Raw genomic sequence first — 16,917 nt, 5'->3', positions numbered from 1 at the left:
TCTTTGTGTGTGTGTGTTTGTCGTTGTTTTTTGGTTGCTTGGTTGGGGTTGTTTTTTTGTGGCGAGTGTTGGAAAATCTATGTTAAATGTTGATTGGTTTTAAGAAAGCTCTTGCATTATCATCACACGGTGGTATGCTTTCTCTGTGCAGTTGCCATTTATTTATTTGTCCATCTATTTATTTATTGCTTCCTAAATATATTATTTTTATTATTGCATTTCATGGTAGGTGGTATCAGTGGCAACTGAAATGGCAAAGGAGGAGATACCTGAGGAACCCAGGCCAGCACTCGGACTGCTGGTTGATGAAGCGAATGGCTTGGATTTGATAATGTCCTCCTCAACAACTTCTTTCTGCTGAAACAAAAAGGTATTTCTTGACTATTTTTTGTATTTTGTCTTTTGTTTGTGTCTTGATTGTATGCGTAGTCTAGCCCACTGGGGTGGAGTTTCCTCCAGAGCCGGGTGGTTTCAGCAGAAGCCTACGCACAAGCAGACGAGGTGAGCCCACTTCCCGTTTCCCCCAGACCGCGGTTCCCGGAGAAGCTCCGGGCTCCCCACCTGCCCCACACGCCGGGACCCCCCCCGGCCCGTTTTGGGGGTCTCTGCGGGCAGCAACATTTGCAGGTCGCTCCTCGTTAGTATAGTGGTGAGTATCCCCGCCTGTCACGCGGGAGACCGGGGTTCGATTCCCCGACGGGGAGAGGCGGCAGCCATTTTGTGGCCCCGTACCGCCCCCCGGGGCACTGCACGCCCTGCTCCCGGCCGCGCGTGGGAGGTGCGGGGACCACACCCTCAGCCAGCGGCCCCTCGGCGCCGTGCCGTGAGCGCAGAAAAAGGCAGGGATCCCAAACGTGTGTTTTAGCAATTGGCAGCCCTGCAGTTACGGCCGTGTACTGCGGGTACCTGAGGAGCGGCGCGGGGCGGGCCTGTTACTAACGCGGGCCGGTTAGCTCAGTTGGTTAGAGCGTGGTGCTAATAACGCCAAGGTCGCGGGTTCGATCCCCGTACGGGCCAGCTTCGTTTTGGCCCCTGAGGGGGGGGAATGCTCCGTTTTTGCCCCGCCTCGCGAGCTCGTTAATTACTGGTTAATAATTGTCCTGCAGCACGGGGGCACGCGTTAGGCGGCGGGAGCCCTGTAGGGAAGGGAAAGAGAGACTGGGTAGAGCAGTGCAGGAACCGTCGTGCTGCGTCACGAGGAGGTGACGTCATAGAAGGTGCGGGTGGGCCGTATCTCATGTATGCGCTCCTCGTTAGTATAGTGGTGAGTATCCCCGCCTGTCACGCGGGAGACCGGGGTTCGATTCCCCGACGGGGAGATGGCAATCGCCTCTTTTTCCCCCTGGCTTTTACGCCCCAAAAAAGGTTCGTGCCGGGGGAAGAAAGGGCGGTCAGAGCAGCCTGGTTCTTTTACGGGAAGCCCGGGGCAGCACTCAGCACCTTCCTGGCCTGTCCCAGCCCCTTCTGACAGGAGGCAGAGGGGAGTTGCTGTTGCAGCTGATCGCTGCCACAATTTCACGAGGGACATCAGCTATGGACAGCTTCTCTTTAAAGCTGACAGCCAGCTCTCACCCCACGTCAGGCACAACCAGGACCCCAACCAACCAGGACCCCAACCCAGAATCCTTTGTTCACTGGTCAGTCAAGTCAAGGGCACTCAGGCATATCTGCACAACACTTGCTTCCCACCCCCAAATAAAACAGTGTCAAAATAGACATCTTTTTCACAAGGTCCAGAAAGCAGGCACTGAGGTTTAAAATCATAACATATTATTCTTTATTTTAAATTTATTCTTTAAAAAAGTATTTCTAAAAATCATCGCAACATTATCCTATAGTGAGCTGTGCCATGTAGGCACACATAATGCTTTCATTCCACTGGGGGAACACTCCACCGTAGTTTAACATTTTGCAGTCAAACAAATGTGTTGAGGAAGTTCCTAAGCATGCACACCAGCCCTGGGAGGGTATCACCAGTCCTTCACAAGGCAACATCAACAGGGGATGACAACATCAGCTGATCACTCTTAAATAATGAGTTCACATATTTGCAAGTTACAACAAGTCTACAACATCATTAAGGCACCATTTAAGAGTATAAACAGCTATACTAAAATGCCATGCAGCAGCACTCCAAATGAGCTGGTTTGCAGGCATTCTTGTTCTTTCGTAATGACTCAGTATAAGCAATCCATCTTCTTCACAATCCACGTCAGTGCACCCAGTCTTTGGGATTGCGGAGAACCTCCAGGATTTCTGCTTCCCTTGAGCTCTCCGGAGGGGTGTGCATGTACTCCCACCTGCAGGGAGAGGGGAAATGCATTCAGACTGCCCAGCTGCCTTTTCTCAGGGTGCTACATGTACAGTTGATAGTCTCACATCAGGTGACAGATAAGGCTACAAATCATTAAATTCATTAAAAACAGGTAACACAAAGATACAGCAGAAATGTTAGCTTAGTCTTTTTTTCCACCTTCTGAAAAGACAGGAAAAAATAACCAAAAAAAAGAGAAATGCCTCCTACGTGCAGGTTTATCTCCAAACTGTTTTATTTAACAGTCTCTTGTGACACACATGTATCATGAGACAATAGGTCAAAAAGAAACCCCAACAAGAGACAGTGAGGACATGAGGCCTAAGGGAAATTGCCAGCTTCATATTCTATCACTTGACCCTGATGCAATGTTTTCAGCTGTCCATGGCAAGTTCTTCTAGAAGCTGGACTGGAAGCACCACCAGTCCTTGCTGAATCTTGGTTTTTAAAAACCAAGGTGATGAGAGACCACCTTTTATTGAAAAGTCAACTAAAAGAGGCATGACAGGAAGAAAAGTGTCAGCAGTCAAAGGGATGGGTACAACCTTTTTCCATTTCCTTCCCCTCTAGGAAGGACCCATTCATGCTGTGAAGCGAGCTATTTATGCTGGTGAAAACAAAAATCAGATCATTGCAGCAATGAAATCGAGAGGTAGGACCATGATACAACAGCAGGTCAGGGACACATCTGATGTGGGCAGTAGGGTGAGAATAAGACAGCCCTCACAGTTAAGGGGTAGCAAGCGACAGCTAGCTTTGCTAGTGGAAGGAGGTCACTAAATTCATGATAGGGACTTGTGCTATCAGCGTATCTAAAATCAACCTAAAAAGGGAAGTAAATAGTAAATGACAGAGTTAGTTGATGTTACGAGATTAACCAAGATAATGTAAAACAAAAAGGTAGTTGAAAAACATTACTATCAAGACAACTCAACAATAACGTGGTAGGTGTAATTCAATGTTGGTTGATCTAAAGTAGTGCACAGAGAGGAAAAGAAATGTTACCCACACATTGAGAGACTCATTTAACTTCTATTGCCCAGACAAGATCTTGGCGTTGTAACAGTTCTATGAAAAAACCTGCTCAAAATCAGCAAGTAGTGTATTAAGATTATGAAAAGAATAATGAATAAAGACAACATTATGCCACTGTATGAGTCAGCAGCACACCTGCATCTTAAATATACATATGTAGCTTCTGTTGTCTGAGCCTTATTCCCAGATCAGAAAGGACAAAGAAAACGTAAGCCTGAAGTGGTAAATGTGTTGAAAGGTATGGAACAGCTGCTGTACAAAGGCTAAGAAGAGGAACACTTGTCAGCATGGAAAACAGACGATGAACAATTGAAGTCTGTGAAACAAAAACTGTTGTGGAGAAAAATTGGAAGAAAATCTGTTTATTCACTGAGAAGTCAAATGAAGCCATCAGGTGCAAGTAGAAAACAAAGAAGCTCTTTTTCATACAGTGCACAAACTGGAACTCCTTGCCACAGGCTTGTAAGGTATTGCCAGAATTTCACACGGTTTCAAAGAGCTACTAAATAAGTATCTCTTGAAAGATTTTCCTGTTCCCTCTATGGGTAGTAAGCATTAAAAGTGACCTTTTTTTTTTTTGTTAGAAAATATCCAGGCCACACATTAGCAGCAAATGGGTGAGTGTAGCAGAGCAGAGAAGCCTCTGCATCTATTTGGCCAGTTCTTGTATCAGGCATGAACCAACCACTGTTAAGAGACCAGCCATCACAACAGGCATTTGATTTAATCCTTCAGAGTATTTCAGTGAGAACAATGCCTACCTGCAACTCCATACACAGCTGTGCCCTTACCTTGCAGTCAGTGGCAGAGACATAAGAATGCTTTCAATTCTTGATCCTGGTGTTAGTAGGCCAAACTTTGTACCTCTGTCATAAACCAAGTTGAACTCCACATACCTATGGGGAGTGAAGATACAACAGAAAAACAAGCTTATAATCAGAAGTTGCTTGTGCCTTCTTCAGCTGGCGGCTGTCAAACAAAAACAGTCTTTCTGCTGTGTTGGGTGTCAAATGAACCCTGTTTTGGGGCCAACTGTCTCTAGCATCTTCTGCATGGAAATGAAAATAAAACCTTGCTACTCCACAAAGCATAGGAAGTAAGGCCTTAGCTAACAGACAAGTGGACAAACTATGCAAGGAGAGCATTCTGCATGGTGCTGTACTACCTTACTTCTCCCGGGACTTCACCCTGCTAGCAAGCTCAACACCAGGTTTAGCTTGGTTATACTGGTACTCTCATGTGATGGTGTCAAGCCAAGAGGAGCCTTAAAGGAGCTGGAAGTGACCATATGAAAAACTCCATTGTGCTGTCCTCCATGCTGAAGGTCCTTCTGAAGGACACATCAGCAGCATGGTCAGAACAAGATTTTCCTGTTTCTTGAGGAGGTCTGGAAAGCAGCAGAAGTCAGACAGCTTCAGAGTGCTGGCTGGGACTTCTAAGTCCCAGAATGGACATTTTTCTGCCCTCAGCATGCAGACAGAGCAGTGACAATTCCATAGGGTTTATATTAACAACCAGTATGGAGGTATTAATATTTAACAGAGAAACAGGAAGGAAAGAGCTCTTTCTTACTGGCAGAAACGAGAGCTTTGCCTAGCTCAACCTGCAAACAGGTCCAGAGCAACAAGCAGCCTGAGCCAGTCCCAGCTGCAGCTTAAAGAACCTATTCCCACTTAAAACATTACCAGGCTTGCTAAATCCCATCAACAGAATGGATCCTAAAAGTCCATCACTCCCAGGAACAGTTCTAGCCAACTAAGCATGTATGCTTATTTGACTAACTGCCGCAGGCCAGTGATCTAAACTTGAATGCTTATGTCCTCTCTATGCCACTTTCACACGTTTCTTTGCAGAAGAGGCAGCAAGACTCCTCATTTTTGCACAGAGCACATGTATTCTCATTACTCCACCTGCTCAGACAATCACAGGACAGAGACAAGAGTATGTACCAATGTACTTAAGCTTTTGCAGCATTAACAATCATTCAGAGTAATAAGCATCCTCAAGAGTCTACATTAAAGACTTTGGACCATTCCAGAAAAATAAAACCTCTATTTATCTTTATTCCTTTACAAAGGGTTCACAGCATACTTCAATGCCAAGAAAAATATCAGATAAAATAAACATGTAAGAACCTGAAAGCCCTCTTGGGTACAAATATTTGTCGACTTGCTGGGGATTAGCTTCATTACTGAATAGTGTGCATGACTCCCTCACCCTTATGCTCCTTGTGACAGGGCAGTCCTATATCCCGTATCACTGGGCCGCAGGAGAGGGTGGGATTCAGGACACCATGCACGCACCCCTTCGCTTGTTACACAGCTTCTCTTTTTTCTTTTCTTTTTTTTTTTTTTTCCTTGAAGGTGTCAGAGAAACTGTAGCATTTTGTAGGGGTTGCTTGTGCTGCTGCACATGGGAGAGTTGCGGATACATATGAGGGTGTGCCAGTACCTTCTGGGTCCTCCCTGGTAAGCCAGCACTGGATATCAAAAATCGTTCTGTACACAGAAGTGTTGCAACCCTCTGGTAAGCTTTTGAGCACTTGTGCAAACTTAACTGACACTGTGACAGAATATAAAATACACTTCAGGACATAAACCTCACAACCATGAAGAACTAGCTCATTTTATTCTTGCCAGTCTCATCCACCTCCCAGGTATTCTTTTGCTCCTTCAGTACTCACCGTCCTCTCCGAAGCTGCTGCCATTGCTTCTCCTCTGGTGTGAAGGAGTCATGGCAGTGCTTCTTCACAATGGGAATGTAACAAGGCACAATGGCTTTGGCACAACTCTGCACAAACTGAAAAACTTCCTCCTTTGAAGGAGAGTCCACATCATCAAAGAATATGCCTCCAATCCCTCTTCGCTCACCACGGTGCTTGATAAAGAAGTAGTCATCACACCTGAAAGGGGCAGCAGACAATTAGTAATATGGCCCACAATATTAAAAGAAATGAACGCTACTCCAAACAGCTACACGGCACAGGATGGCAGTGGTGAAATAGCACTGAAAAGTTAATTCCTACAGTGCTGGCTGCACCACTGTTTCACTGCCTGCTGAGAGCAGGACTGTACAACACCACGCGGAATGCACTCCTGCATTCACGCACAGTAAAAGCTCAGATTAAGTGGTCACTGCAAAGCTATGTATCATCGCAGTCACTGAACATGGAACACTCAAAGACCGTGGCAGATGTTTCCATATGGAGTGATCCAATCCACATTCTCTACCGATGAGGAGGGACACTTGATTTCAAAATTTCACCCTAAGAGCTCTTTCTGTTTCATTCACAGAGTTACATACAGATTCCAGATTATTTATACAGCTTTCAGACAAATGTGAAATAAACTTGAAAGTGGATCTCTTTATTCTTTTTGCCATTCTTGTGAAAAAAGTGATTTTCGGCATCAAAACTAAAAGAATTGACAAACCCAAGACTGGATAAGAAAGCTGTTGTCACTTAAGAGGACGGGAAAAAAAAGTGAGGCAGCCTTCTTTGGAAAAAGACTTTGTAATAGTTAAATGTGGAAGACTGAGTCATTCTAGCAGTGGCTGTTCATGGCTCACTTTCAAGTTCATGAAAGAATAAGTGCAGTTTATCCTACAATGAGGTGGGAATTAATCTATTTTGTATTTACTGGAGTGCGTAGGTATGCAATTACTATAAATCACCTGATTCATTGTATCCACACCCAACTTACAGTTGCATGCTTGGGCAACCATGCCCTGCAAGCCTTCATGTGGGGTAGAAATGGAAGCAGAAACCACCAACAGCAAGGAGATCCTGCCTGCCTTTAAGACTAGCATGCCATACATGTGTTGATCCACAATCACTGTTACCAAAGTTTTAAAGCTGGATCAGGAAGGCAGCGTGATAAACATACGAGCTTTTCTGTTTGAGAGAAGTGGAACAAGGGCGACGCAGAGGAGATTCACACTACTCCATCATTGAGAACCACATGCCCCTACACAGCTGCTGTTTACAGCAAACGCTTATGCTGGGATTAGGAACAGTGCCTGTCTACAGGATACAATTAGTCCTCCTTTGTGTTGCCCTCAGACTAAGAACAGATGTCTGTCTCTCTGATCCCCTGCATCTGGCATCGCTAGCTTACTTTCCCTGCACACAACCTGACCATTAAGGCACGCACGCTGAACCAGCACACAAAAAGATTCCTTAGAGAGCCAGACTGTAGTCTTAAGGTTTTAAGACGTGCTTCTCTACACGAAGCGGTTCACGCCCAAGCTGCAACACCCACTTTATCTCCTGTCCTCAGACAAAACGTGGTAGCTTACAAAAGGCTAACCCTCCCTTCTGGATACCATAGCTTGTAGCAGATAGGATTATCAGAAACAGAGCAGCAAGCCCTCAGTGAGTAGTGAAAGATCCCATCAACTGCATCTCTCAGCTCAAGAACGTTCAAAATTCACAACTTTAGAGAATATGCTGTTGAACACTCAGTGAATGTGTCACTTGAAACAAAACTGCAGCTCCATCAAAATTATGAAGCTTCTACATTAAAGAGAAGCTTCTTTACCTACCTGGCCAAAAAAAAAAAAAAGAACGAAGGACACACTGAAGGCAGAATAACTGGGTTGGAGTTTTCAAAACTGCAGCAATGGCCAAACAGCATCTCTCAGGCCTCCATAAATAACAGACTGCTTTAGACTACATTTTATCCCAATACACATCTACTGATTTTCATTAGGGTCTGCTGATACTTATCAAAAGGCAGAACGGAACATACTTTTCCTAGAATGCATTTAACTGACAGTCTCCAACACCATCGTCTGTTCCCACAAAAGGGATCCAAGCACATCACTCCCCACATACCATTTTTTGTATTTCGGATACAGCTTCGGATCATGCTTGTCACAAGCTTCTTTCAGAGTCTTGTGAAAATGTACAGCATCTTCTTCGTTCAAGTAAGTTGGAGTGAGGTCAGTTCCACCACCAAACCACCACTGTTTAGTGCCTATAGGAGAGAGGCAAACAACATTTTTTTATTTTTTAAAAGTTGCCAAACAGAAATACATTGCTAGTGGTTCACCAAGAACTACTTGAATAATACAAAATAAAATCATTATTCAATACAAAATAAAATCATTATTCAGTGGTATCCCTAAACAATCATGACAGATTTGAGTTCAAGGTAATGCAACAACCAAGAAAACACGGAACAAATTTCACACCAGTGAAAACTATTTGTTGGATATTTTGGAGGTGTTACTCTACCAGATGCTACGGAGTATCAATTTCACAAGATGGGCTGTCAATTCCTATTGTCATAGTTACACCTTATACAAGACAAGGAAACTGCAACTTCATGGATACTTCAAGTATCTAGAAACATGACTGCATGCCAAAGAAAGGAAATATCATTAATAATTCCAGTGTAACTAATTGGTTAGAAGTGATCCTTAATACTCTGACAAAATAATTCAAAGAAAAATCTCTGAGCTTTGACATACAAATGGCCTCTCAGTGCTAAAGTACCTAGCCTTGAAGCCTGCCTTTGACAGTAGCACATGGCAGAAACTCGGGGGGGGGGGGGGAAACTAACACAGAGAGTGATGTTTCTGACAGTACGTCTTCCCAGCTTCAGAGACAAAGGTTGCATACCCTGACCAGAATGCTTATCGGTCCTTCAGACCTTTCTCCTATTGAAAGGAGCAGTTCTAAAATTTAATATTTTACATATATTTATGACCTCCTACACATTAACTCTGAAACTCCAGTGTACTCTGCAAAAAGTAAATTGCAAACACCTTTATTCATAAAGATGTATGAATTACACTGACTTTACAAATGCATAATCCAAGACCCAGAGATTAAGAAATGTGGTGCTATACAACACATTATTGGCATACCTGGGAACAAAACTGGACTGGTTCTTAACCTCTTATCCTAGCCACGCACTCACACTTTCCTCATGCAGAGTCACACGTCATACATGTTACAATGGCTAATAATTCTTACCGTCTGCTTCTTCAATTTCAAAGTATCTGTAGTTGAAGTGCATAGTTGGAACATGAGGATTCTTTGGATGGATAACAGAGCTTACACCCATGGCATAGAAAGGCAGTTTTCCTAGGTAAAAAGATGCACAGAAAAGAAGTCTTCAGCTTGTCAAATAACTTTATTTGTTATCATGTAAGGAACATCACTATTTATACTTGGTTTCCAAGCTATTGGTCCACTACGAGGCAATTTATCGTGTTGGGTAACAATAATTATTAATCAATGTTAAATTTACTTATCCACAATTTTTATGCACCTAAGTGGCTTTTCTGTGTTTGTCCTAAAAATGCAACAAAAAGGTAGCGTTAGAGCACCCCTTAGATGATGACCACTGAAAATGCGAGGCACTGCTCCAGCTTTCCACCATCCCGTCCTCAGAACTACCGTTTGCTGTAGAAATGCCACCGAATCCTCTCTAGCTTTCACTTCGTTTTGGTTTTCTCCCTCCACCTCTACAAGAAGCAACTCCTGCGCCATTTGGCTGCTCAGCTACAGCATCTTTCTTGAGGAACAACCTTGTGACTTTCACAAGCCAGGCAGGCAACAGGCACCAGGGCCCGACTTTGCTCTCCCACCGCCCCCAAAGGAAGCCTGGGGTAAGCGGCCCCTTACCGTCCGCAGAGGCCTTCAGAGACTTGCCCCTGCTCCTCATCTGCCGCGCCGCCTCCTCGGAGAGCTGCCCGAACACCACGGACACGTTGACGCCCGCCTTCTCGAAGACCTCGCCGTCCTGCAGCACGCAGCTGATGCCGCCTCCGCCTGCCAACGCCAGCACCCCACCGCTGAGTCACCGAGGGACGGGAGCCCCCCGCCGGGGCCGCAGCCCCCCGCCCGGCCGTCCCCCGGGGGGCTCCTCCCGTCCGTCCCCCCGCACCTTCCTTCCTCTCCCAGGTGTCCACGGCGAAGGCGGCGCCGGGGTCCACGGCCGCCAGGGCGCGGCACACCTCGGCCTGCGTCTCCATGATGAGCAGCTCCATGCGGCTCCGCAGCTCCCGCCGCCGCCGCCGCAGCTCCCGCAGCCCGCTGACGGGCGGCGCCATGAACCGCCGCCGCAGCCGCTCCTCCTCGTCCTCCTCCTCGCCTGCCGCCATGGCGACCCGCCACCGCCACAGCCCCAAACCCAAGCCCAGCCCGCCCAGCGCCCCCGCCAGCGCCCAACGCTGCCCGCCCCGGCCTGCCGGGACCCCCGGCGGCGCGGACCCCAGCGACCGGCGGGCCAGGGCGGGCGGAGCCCGGACAGCGCGGGCGGCCCCGCGGAGCAGCTGCGCCGCCGCTGCCATGACGGGCACCTGCGGCGCACTGCCGGGGCGGGGAGCGGGGCGGGGCGAAATGGCGGGCGGGCGGAGCAGGGCAGGGCCGTGCGGCTTGTATAAGCTGTGTTTACTTACGGGTGAAGAGGATACACAAAACAGTATTTTTTTTTTTCCTTCTCGCCTCCTGTTGTTTCTTCTGCTAGCCTGTGCTTTTTTTCACTCGGGAGAAAGGCTAAGAGGGGTGAAGTGGCATCAGTACACGGCATTCAAGCCTTACAGCTTGTCTGGTATAAAGCAGGGAGTTGACTCTGTTGTCCTTCCTCATGTTGTCCTTCCTCATATAAAACATTCCGATGTGTTAGGATCGAATAACGTGGTTTCGGCGATACAGCTGCTTCGAGGCTGTAGAGTAGCCGTGTGAGTAAGGGTCTGAACAGGTTCAGGCATGGCCACAGCAGGTGTGCAGATGCATCATTTTCTTCAAGTGCCCTGCAGTGGAGCTGCTAGGCTGTGTGTGACACGGCTGGTTTTCATGCTCACACAGCCGAGTCTGTTAGCACCAATGTGTGAGACTGCCGGTGTAGAGCAATGAGACTGTTTCCCACAGATTTCACAAGGCACGTGCTTACACTTTCTTTTTTCTCTCTGAAGTTGAAGCACTGGTTGGTTTTTTGTTTTCATTTTTGCTAATAAGAGTAGTAAGAAGTCAACACAGAGTCAGATGTTGAAAGGTACTACGCACCACCAATTTACAGTTCAGTTTGATTTTCTCGGTGCTGATGTTGTCACCAGATCCGTTAAACTGATTTTCTATTTTCTCAGCTGCCTTGAAGTTTGCTATATCAGCTATGAGACAGTACAATGAAGGACTAGCACAACGACCAAAAACTTCAGCAAACAAGTAAAGCCGCGTTTTTCCTCAGGCAACCATGTAAGTGACAGTGCAGCCACGGGTGATGGTACTGTGCTGAACTGAGCTATGAGAGTTTTCTTTCAAATCAAGCAGCAGATTTACTAACATTTTTAAAATTAAGTTTATTGCTTTCAAATAAGTAATGATATTTATTAAAACTCATCAATTAAGGACTCATATCAGGGTTAGACTGAGAATAATAACAATTACCTCAAAAGCCTAACGTGCAAGGTTTGTACTCTGGTATGGGACAGTTCTGGAAACAGGCAGCTGCTGGTATTTCAGGACTGTTTTACACCTGTAGTATCCAAGAAGAACGCAAGGAGTCTTGTCCCTAGTATGGATCAGGGCTTCCTTACCTAGTTCTTTCCATTGTAGAGTGGTGGGGAGGAGAGGTTCTGTGTAAAGTGATGACAGCTTAGGCAGTTTCATCATTTCTGATCTGATTCTGCTCTTTGTCAGCAGAGGTTGCTGTGAAGCTGCTGTAGCTCTGCAAATAAAAAGGGAAGGTGACCTCTGAGCTGGACAATCTCTTCTACCATCAGCTGTGGAGGATGGGGTCTTTTTAAGGTGCCAGGTTGAGCCAGGAGACCTGAACCACTGGCAGCAGGAATGAGGGAAGTGTCCTTTGTTTGCAGGAGAGATCTGCGGCTGAAGGAGAAGGGCACTGCCATGTTATGAACTGTGGTAAGCCTGCTTAATTCAGCTGCACTAAGCAGCTCTTTGTACACTTCTTTATCCAGGGAGGGCTGTGATAGCTTACTTTCATTTTGAATTGCATCCAGTGGATTTACTTAAACATTTTCATGATAAACAGTGTTCATTATGTCTGCTTCCATGCTGTTTACTGTGGTAAAGCTCTGCTCTTTTAGTGCGATTCTTAGACACGACTATAATGGAAAAAAATAAATAAACATTGATGCCAAAGGACATGTCAAGTTCATTCATACTGATGAGAATTTCACAGAATCACAGAATGGCTGAAGTTGGAAAGGACCTCCACAGATCACCTAGTCCAATGCCCCTGCTCAAGCAGGGTCACCTAGAGCATGTTACACAGGATCGCATCCAGGTGGGTTTTGAGTATCTCCAAAGGAGGCTCCACAACTTCTCTGGGCAGCCTCTTCCAGTGCTCTATCACCCGAACCATAAAGAAGTTCTTCCTCAAATGGCGATGAAATCTTCCGTGGTTCAATTTATACCCATTACTCCTTGTCCTAGCACTGGCCATCACTGAGGAAAGTTTGGCCCCATGCTGTTTATGTTATCCCCTCAGGTATTTATAGAGGTTGATAAGATCCCCTCTCAATCTCCTCTTTTCTAGGCTAAACAGTCACTATTTTTTTACTAAAAAAATCACTTTCTTGTGTTGTAGGTTGAGTACAAATTTTGATAGCATCTGGTAATTCAGGCTGGACAGGACCTCTGGAAATCTTTAGTCCAGCTCCTGGGGCTTATGGCTCCCCAGATGGATAAGGTTACTCAGGGCCTTCCTTATCCATCTGCATTTGGAAAACCATCAAGGTGGGCGTTCCATGTTATGCCTGGGTCTTGCCACAACACTGCACTACTCTCATGAGGAAGAGTTTTTCCTCATATCTAGTGAGAATTTCCTTTGCTGCAACCACATTGGTCAGCATCATGCACTTGCTGCTGAATCTTAAAAGCATGATATCTTTACAGGCTGGGATTTCTAGGGCTGGTTGCTGGAGCTTGGTTAGGCTGCACTCTCTGGTAGAGGTGAAGTGGACTGACAGTGTAAAAGTGATACTTCCACCATTTATGTGCTGAATCCTCTCATCCTTAGAAATTTGTGAGGTCCTCCTCCATAACAGCAGTTTAAGGTTGAAACTTTAGGCAAATCCCATGTACTTTCCTTTTGTAGCCATTGGGAAGGTACAATGGCAGCTTGCACAGGAATGGTTGTTTGTGGTCTTGGTTATAAATGTACAACCAAATTGTGCCAGGCAGTTAAAACAGCATTATTGAGGGTAGCTCAAGCTTTTTCAGTATTTGAATTAATGTGCCTCACCACATTATTTCAGCTTACCTCACTCTACAGTACTGAGAAGGGTAGCACAATGCTACAGTGATAAGACCCTAGAAAAAATAGCTTACATTTTGATCTGCATTTTCAGTGCATACTGTTGGTATGAAGCTTGAGGACTTTGAGCTTTTGTGTGTGCTGTTGAATTTCTGTGTTCTTTTGGTTCTTATGGAAATGCAGACTGAGGAAGAAAAAAAAAAGCGCTCAGAGCTTGGATCAAAGACAAAACGAAAACCTGGAATTGGTTCTTCCATCTGCTTAATTAAAAATTGAATCTGCAGAAATATACCTTACCCTTTTTTAGTGGGCTAGGTGAAATTCCGAGGTCTCAACTTCCCTATGAGGTCTTTGTGTCAGCTTTAAAAGACTGACTGAAATTTTACATGGCAAGATGACTGTGAATATTGTGTTATTCAGAGGGTCATCCATTTTGATGCTTTTCATACATGAATGTAATGTGGTATTGAGGATCTTGTGGGGTTTTGTTTTCAGAGTGACACTATTTAGAGTAGCCAAAATCTCTACTGATGCAAACCAGTATGATTCTAGAGAAGGCTATAAGGCTGCAGGCTTAGAGAGTTGAAGAACTGGACTCAACTACATTTTTATTCTTTTCCAAAGACAGAAAGACTACTGCTAATTTTATTCTTTTTCTTTTTCTTTTTCTTTTTTTAACACCTGTGCTTTAAAAAGAGCTCTGAAGTTTTTCTGCTGCATGTATTTAGGTGCTGTCTGTGTTGTTTTTCTAATCTAGAAGAATTTATGCACAAATAGAGTATTAACAAAAGACCATGAGACACTAAATGGTCTAAGATAGCGAAGCATGATCAGGTCTGATTCAGACTGAGGCTGTTTGATACTTTTATTTTGAGCACTGAATTAATGCAGTTGCTTATCAGAAAACTGGAAGAAACTTTTTTTTTTTTTGAGAACAGAAAAAATCCCTTTCAGTTTGTCATTTCTATTGCTTCTAAAGCTAAAGGAGCCACTCTCATCCAGCTTACTGTATTATTCTGAGCTTTGATTGTGACTTATAAGTGCTGATGTGAACTTCAAAATTGAAAAAGTACTCTTGTTTAACAGAGGTCAGCTTAAAGGTCTTGCATGACGGTATAAGCTGAATAAAGTTATTTTTTCTGTATGTGTCAGAGAAGTAAAAGCTTTGGGGATTGAGCTGAAACAGCAGGTGATGCAAAGCTTATAAGAGAAAGATGATAACCTTTCCTTCTGTATCTGTGATCTCAGTAATTTGTCTATGTGGTAGGTCCATACTAACTTTCCCCTTTCCCTTTCTCCCTTTCTTTCCTTTCCTTTCTCCCTTGAGTTCAGTAAGGCCATTGATTCTAAGGGTGTCAGAGAGCACTAATCATGTGAAATAATATACTTCTGCTTCTCCTGAGAACGAATTTGCCCTTAACCTTTTGCAAAAAGCATGCATGAATCATGCAGAGTCATAATGGAGGTACTTTAATTTTTTATGGTAAAAGTGAGTGTCTTGAGAAACTTCTGAACTTCTGTTAATTTGGAAAAATGAGATAAGGTCATCTGCTGAAGAACACAGAGAAACAGCCAGCAAAATGATACAGTCAGGTTCATAATTCACCCACTATTGTTTAGTCCCCAGAGTGTGGGCAAAACCTCATGCTGTTGAATGATTTATCTTTGCATCTGCTAAAGTATTTGTAGTGAGACAGTAATGTAACAGAGCTATAACAGAAGCAGAGTGCCGCAGGAGTTCCCACCTCTTTTGTCTCTTTAAGGAGCAGAGATGCGAACGTCCCAGAGCTCTAGGAGCGTTTGCCACCCCAAACATCACAGGAGGATAGATGATTAGGAGGAGCACCTCCAAGTCTTGAGAATGGGGGAGAATGAGTGTGTTGAAAGGCTGCCAGGAGAGTGCCTGCTGCCTATTTCTAGGGAGAAATTATAAAAGGACTATATATAAGAGGACTATAAGGATGTTGCGAGGCTGTGCAGGGACAAAATTAGAAAGGCCAAAGCTCATCTGGAGCTCAATCTGGCTACTGCTGTTAAAGATAACAAAAAATGATTTTACAAATACATCCACGCAAAAAGGAGGACTAAGGAGAATCTCCATCCTTTACTGGATGCGGGGGGAAACTTAGTTACAAAAGATGAGGAAAAGGCTGAGGTGCTCAATGCTTTCTTTGCCTCAGTCTTTAGTGGCAAGACCGGTTGTTCTCTGGATACCTGGTACCCTGAGCTGGTGGAAGGGGATGGGGAGCAGGATGTGGCCCTCGCTATCCATGAGGAAATGGTTGGTGACCTGCTACGACACTTGGATGTACGCAAGTCAGTGGGGCCGGATGGGATCCACCCGAGGGTACTGAGCAAACTGGCGGAGGAGCTGGCCGAGCTGCTTTCCATTATTTATCGGCAGTCCTGGCTATCAGGGGAGGTTCCAGTTGACTGGCGGCTAGCAAACGTGACGCCCATCTACAAGAAGGGCCGGAGGGTAGACCCGGGGAACTATAGGCCTGTTAGTTTGACCTCGGTGCCAGGGAAGCTCATGGAGCAGATTATCTTGAGTGTCATCACGCAGCACTTGCAGGGCAACCAGGCGATCAGGCCCAGTCAACATGGGTTTATGAAAGGCAGGTCCTGCTTGACGAACCTGATCTCCTTCTATGACAAAGTGACGCGCTTGGTGGATGAGAGGAAGGCTGTGGATGTGGTCTACCTTGACTTCAGTAAGGCTTTTGACACCGTTTCCCACAACATTCTCCTCGAGAAACTGGCTGCTCGTGGCTTGGACTGGCGTACGCTTTGTTGGGTTAAAAACTGGCTGGATGGCCGGGCCCAAAGAGTTGTGGTGAATGGAGCCAAATCCAGTTGGAGGCCGGTTACTAGTGGAGTCCCCCAGGGCTCAGTGCTGGGGCCGGTCCTCTTTAATATCTTTATCGATGACCTGGATGAGGGGATCGAGTGCACCCTCAGTAAGTTTGCAGATGACACCAAGTTAGGTGCGTGTGTCGATCTGTTCGAGGGAAAGAAGGCTCTGCAGGAAGATCTGGATAGGCTGGACCGATGGGCTGAGGTCAACTGCATGAAGTTCAACAAGGCCAAGTGCCGGGTCCTGCACCTGGGGCGCAACAACCCCGAGCAGCGCTACAGGCTGGGAGATGAGTGGCTGGAAAGCTGCCTGGCGGAGAAGGACCTGGGAGTACTGGTTGATAGTCGGCTGAATATGAGCCAGCAGTGTGCTCAGGTGGCCAAGAAGGCCAACAGCATCCTGGCTTGTATAAGCAGCAGTGTGGCCAGCAGGTCTAAGGAGGTGATTGTCCCCCTGTACTCGGCTCTGGTGAGGCCGCA

The 16,917-nt window shown here is 45.6% G+C and overlaps 1 protein-coding gene, 1 long non-coding RNA gene and 3 other non-coding genes across 5 annotated transcripts; 4 read left to right on the top strand and 1 right to left on the bottom strand.

The window, feature by feature from the left end:
- The first annotated feature begins 632 nt into the window (after window positions 1-632).
- On the top strand, window positions 633-704 carry TRNAD-GUC (transfer RNA aspartic acid (anticodon GUC)). Its single transcript has one exon. It is a non-coding gene; the product is annotated as a tRNA-Asp (tRNA).
- A 239-nt stretch (window positions 705-943) lies between these two features.
- On the top strand, window positions 944-1,017 carry TRNAI-AAU (transfer RNA isoleucine (anticodon AAU)). The gene has a single exon. It is a non-coding gene; the product is annotated as a tRNA-Ile (tRNA).
- A 230-nt stretch (window positions 1,018-1,247) lies between these two features.
- TRNAD-GUC (transfer RNA aspartic acid (anticodon GUC)) lies at window positions 1,248-1,319 on the top strand. Its single transcript has one exon. It is a non-coding gene; the product is annotated as a tRNA-Asp (tRNA).
- A 434-nt stretch (window positions 1,320-1,753) lies between these two features.
- CPOX (coproporphyrinogen oxidase) lies at window positions 1,754-10,670 on the bottom strand. Its single transcript, XM_035540991.2, has 7 exons — window positions 10,246-10,670; window positions 9,984-10,130; window positions 9,330-9,440; window positions 8,184-8,325; window positions 6,033-6,251; window positions 4,141-4,245; window positions 1,754-2,300 (listed from the first exon to the last, which is right to left on the bottom strand). Exons 1-7 carry the CDS (start codon window positions 10,649-10,651, stop codon window positions 2,213-2,215), a joined length of 1,218 nt encoding a protein of 405 aa, XP_035396884.1. The 5' UTR covers window positions 10,652-10,670; the 3' UTR covers window positions 1,754-2,212.
- A 104-nt stretch (window positions 10,671-10,774) lies between these two features.
- Window positions 10,775-12,254, top strand: LOC118245179 (uncharacterized). The gene is made up of 3 exons (XR_004777783.2): window positions 10,775-11,355; window positions 11,447-11,555; window positions 12,003-12,254. It is a non-coding gene; the product is annotated as an uncharacterized LOC118245179 (long non-coding RNA).
- The last annotated feature ends 4,663 nt before the right edge of the window (window positions 12,255-16,917 follow it).

The sequence above is a fragment of the Cygnus atratus genome, chromosome 1, assembly GCF_013377495.2.
Source record: "Cygnus atratus isolate AKBS03 ecotype Queensland, Australia chromosome 1, CAtr_DNAZoo_HiC_assembly, whole genome shotgun sequence".
NCBI lineage: Eukaryota > Metazoa > Chordata > Aves > Anseriformes > Anatidae > Cygnus > Cygnus atratus.
The sequence above is the reverse complement of the archived record's forward strand: the minus strand, read 5'-3'. Positions and strand labels throughout refer to the sequence as shown.

Coding starts and splice junctions, on each gene's coding strand:
- CPOX (XM_035540991.2), bottom strand. CDS start 10,651: ATGGCAGCGGCGGCGCAGCTGCTCCGCGGGGCCGCCCGCGCTGTCCGG. Junction 9,441..9,983: donor TCTGAAGGCCTCTGCGGACG/GTAAGGGGCCGC, acceptor CTTTTTACCTAG/GAAAACTGCCTTTCTATGCC. Junction 4,246..6,032: donor CAGCAGCTTCGGAGAGGACG/GTGAGTACTGAA, acceptor CACTCCCCATAG/GTATGTGGAGTTCAACTTGG.